Here is a 4,095-nt window from a genome sequence, read left to right as displayed (position 1 = left end):
AACATCCTGACTGTATAAATTAGACATTTTGGAATGCTTTAACCTCTGTGAGAATGTAGGTTTAATCTAATTGTATACCAGTTTTTACACTTATCATAGACCCTATATTGTCCTGGAGGTTAGCTTTTAATCATGCAAAAATGAGAATAAACTTACAGCTACCTATCAAATGAAGGAGCTGTGAAATTATTCCTCTAATAATGCTTTGAAAATATACCTCTAAGTTGTTAAAAGAAGTTCTAACTCTTCCAAATGTATTGTGTAGCTGGGAGTTTTCAGTCATCATCTACGGTTGGCTTGATTGTCACTCCTCTTCTTATCTGACCCCAACCAATTAAGCGCCAATGTTTCTCAACTCTTCGGCTTAGGGCAATTTTTTCTCCTACTTCTGTGCACACAGGATTAGTCAAAACAATTTTGCCCAAATCAGCCTTCACAGCACTAACTCTCCCTCCTGTTGACAAGGATCCAATGTTGACCATAAGCACTCCATTCTTAGACAGCTTTTGGACCTTTGCTGCTTTCTTGTCTCCTTCAGTGCACACACCTAGAAGGCATCTCAGTAGGAAACAGGAAATTTCTAACTCAGTGAGTATCTCAGGTAAAGCTCCAACAGCACCAAGCACTTGTCCCACCATTCTGTCAGCCCGGCACAGAGTAGGGTCAATTTTTGTTCCAACTCCAATAAGACCTCCTGGAGCAGCACACTGAAGAGCATTATGCTCCGCAAAAAGTGATGCAATTTTGGAAAAGATTGGTTTATACATAAGTTTCCCTTCACTATCTTTGGAAACAATACCGGATCGCACTTCTATCTCCTGGCCCACCTTCAATACTCCTTTTAGAATACTACCACCAGCCACACCACCCTTAATGTCATCAACGTCACAGCCAGGTTTGTTGACATCAAATGACCTAATAACAATGAGTCGAGGTTCTGAAGTAAAGTCTCGTGGGGGTACTGGAATTTTCTTTACTATGTACTCACAGACAACTTCAATATTGTATTTAAGTTGAGCAGAAATTAAGCCGGGCGTGGTGGCGCACGCCTTTAATCCCAGCACTCGGGAGGCAGAAGTAGGAGGATCGCTGTGAGTTCAAGGCCACCCTGAGACTACAGAGTTAAATCCAGGTCAGCCTGGACCAGAGTGAGACCCTACCTCAAAAAACCAAAAAAAAAAAAAAAAAAAAAAAGTTGAGCAGAAATTGGAATAATTGGAGCTCCTTCTGCCACTGTTCCTTGTACAAATGCCAGAATTTGATCATATTGTTCTTTAGCCTGACTTTCTTTTACCAAATCAATTTTATTCTGTAGGATCAAAATATGCTTGAGTTTCATGATTTCTATTGCAGCTAGGCGTTCTGAAGTCTGAGGCTGAAGGCAAGATTCATTACCAGCTATTAATAGAAGAGCTGCCTCCATCACTGCTGCACGGCTCAGCATCGTAGCCATCAAAATATCATGGCTAGGACAGTCAACAAAGGACTCATGCCTGACTAATTTGAAGTTTCCTTTAGTTCCTGGAATATCTGTAGGAAACTCATCAGGTGTTCCACTTCCACAAGACCTATAACATTCTGGCCGAGGACAACTTGGGTCATCAAGTTTATAAATCTTAGTATTAGCATATCCAAGCTTGATTGTAATGTTCCTTTCAAGTTCATTTTTGAATCTGACCGTGTGAACACCGGAAATGGCTTTTACAACAGTATATTTCCCATGCGCTACGTGACCAATTGTACCTATGTTAATCGTAGCTTGTCTGCTGATAACTTCATGTGAAAGTGGCGTTAACTTTGAAACGTCCAAAGTAGCAAGATCCTGTCGTGAAAGGTGCGACTGCCCAAGAGTCACTCCAACCTCACCCCACGCCATCTTGCCCCAAGAGGAAGGAAGTGGCTTCGGCTTTGTTTGCTGTTTTCATGTCTGACACAGCACACAGTGTTGCTGGAAGTCAATAGCACCCAGGCCACATTCTGCCAAATGAACAGGTAAACAACTTCTTTCCTCAGATGAACTCACTGCACAGCTCCTGTTGATGGTGTGTCCATGTTTCAAATTTTATTCAAGCTCTTAGAGACCTATTGCAGGCTGTAAATAAAAATGGAATTTTCAGGAAAATGGATTGAACTACAAAATATTATGTTTAGTGAGATAACCCAAGCTCATAAAGATGAATAATACATGTTCTTTCTCGTATGTGGCAACTAGCTTCTAATTTAGTACGTGTGTAAGTGTGTAATTATATCTTACTGAATGTTGGTATAGGTCATTGTTGCAATTATCTTGTCTTTTCTGGGACCAAAATACTCAACCAGAAGCAGATTATTGAAAGAAAGGGCTTATTTTGGCTTAGGTCTTGAAGGGAATTTTCATCATGGTGAGAAAAACATGAAAGAAACAAACAACTGGAGCATCACATCTTGTCACATCAGCTGGGAAGATGCAGCAAGAATAAGTTGGCTAGGCACACTCACTGATGCTGGACTCATAAACTCACCCTCCTCCTCCCCATAGACACATCTTGTTCAGCAAGGCTTAACCTTACAAAGACTCCACCAGCTGGGGACTAAATATGAACTTTAATTAAAAATACTTGAGGCAGTGGGGGACATCTCAGAGCCAATTACCACAGTCATGAAATTAGAAAGGAGATCATCAAAGCAGAAAAGAGGTTTTAAGGAAGGGGGTAAGGAGGATCATAGAGCACATGTAACATAAAGTACAGAGGGAAATATTGGGGGTGTAAAGCAAGGTGGGGGACAGGTTAATGGGGAATAGAAGTGGGGAAGGAGGATAAACTAGAACAAAGTATGTATTAAAATTCCACAACAAAATCTATTATTTTGTTTGCTAATTAAAAAAGAACTTCCCATAAGAAAAATATCTAAAAAACTATAGTGATGTGATTAAAGATGAAAACTGGATGCATCCCCTGTAAGGCTGGGAACAAAGCAAGATGACTCAGTATTAACACTATGCCACACAGTACTGAAAACTCTACCCACTGCATAAAGGAAACTAAAAATAAAATAAAAGTTATACATATCAGAAAGTAGAAAGTACTTAAAACTCATTCTCCCCACCAAGTAGCTTCATAGTTTTGTATTTTATCTGTAATGTGTTTCTACTTTAAAAGAGAAAAGATAATGTTATACCCTTATAAAAGTTACTAATAGTTATGACTTTTTAGTAAACCTGCTCCAGAACCCAAACTGTTGACTTTGGACCTACTGTCAGTCCCTGTCAGAATCTGTGATCTTACACTTTTTCAGTTTTCCAAGGACTTTGCTTCTTTCATGATTCCTACATTGTGGTAGTTTGAATGCCCTCCCAATATACTCAGTTGTTTTTATTAAAAAAGCTTATCTCCATCTGCCTGACTGGAGGAGCTGTCACAGGGGGGTAGATCTGGTTTCAAGCCTAAAAGTATGTACAGTTCTGGAGCTCTGCCTGGGTTCCTTTCTGTTTTGTCTGCCAATTTTGCTCTTGTTTGTGGTACTGTCTGTATGGTTGTGTCTCTGCTTGGTTCTGTGAAAGGGGGCCAACTTCTTCAGCTATTATGGAACTTTCCTTGAGTCTGTAAGCTTCAAATAAACTCCATTCCTCTCATAAATTGTGTCTGGTTTGGGGGTTCATCTAAGCAATATGCAACTATCTACAGTACACATAGTATTCCATCTTTGTCCTTCTCTATTGGATCATTCCCTGCAGTGTTCAGGTTTGTTGAACTGTTTCTTTACTAAAAAGAAACAAGTTCACAACATAATAAAGATCCCTTGCCTTATGCTCTAATTAAGATAGAATAATGAGCTTCAAGTCCTTTCCCACACTTCTATACTTGCTAAGAGTGTAAACTGATGGGACTATGAACAGCACCTGATAGGATCATATGATAAAATTCATAATCAATTGGAGGGAAGTAGGAGGCAGAGAAAGGAGTAAGGATAATGAATAGAAAGAGAAAGGCAAGGCGGCGCACGCCCTTAATCCCAGCCCTCGAGAGGCAGAAGTAGGAGAATTTCTGTGAGTTCAAGGCCACCCTGAGAATACATAGTGAATTCCAGGACAGCCTGAGCGAAAGTAAGACCCTA

General features: G+C 40.0%; 1 protein-coding gene across 1 annotated transcript; it reads right to left on the bottom strand.

Moving 5' to 3' along the window:
• Positions 1-200: 200 nt before the first annotated feature.
• On the bottom strand, positions 201-1,876 carry LOC101615188 (eukaryotic translation initiation factor 2 subunit 3-like). The gene is made up of 2 exons (XM_004665506.2): positions 1,209-1,876; positions 201-1,026 (listed from the first exon to the last, which is right to left on the bottom strand). The coding sequence occupies exons 1-2, from the start codon at positions 1,874-1,876 to the stop codon at positions 276-278; spliced, it is 1,419 nt and encodes a 472-aa protein (XP_004665563.2). The 3' UTR covers positions 201-275.
• Between the last annotated feature and the right edge of the window lie 2,219 nt (positions 1,877-4,095).

The sequence above is a fragment of the Jaculus jaculus genome, chromosome 3 (genome assembly GCF_020740685.1).
Source record: "Jaculus jaculus isolate mJacJac1 chromosome 3, mJacJac1.mat.Y.cur, whole genome shotgun sequence".
NCBI lineage: Eukaryota > Metazoa > Chordata > Mammalia > Rodentia > Dipodidae > Jaculus > Jaculus jaculus.
Note: the sequence above shows the minus strand (reverse complement) of the source record. Positions and strands in the feature narration are given on the sequence as shown.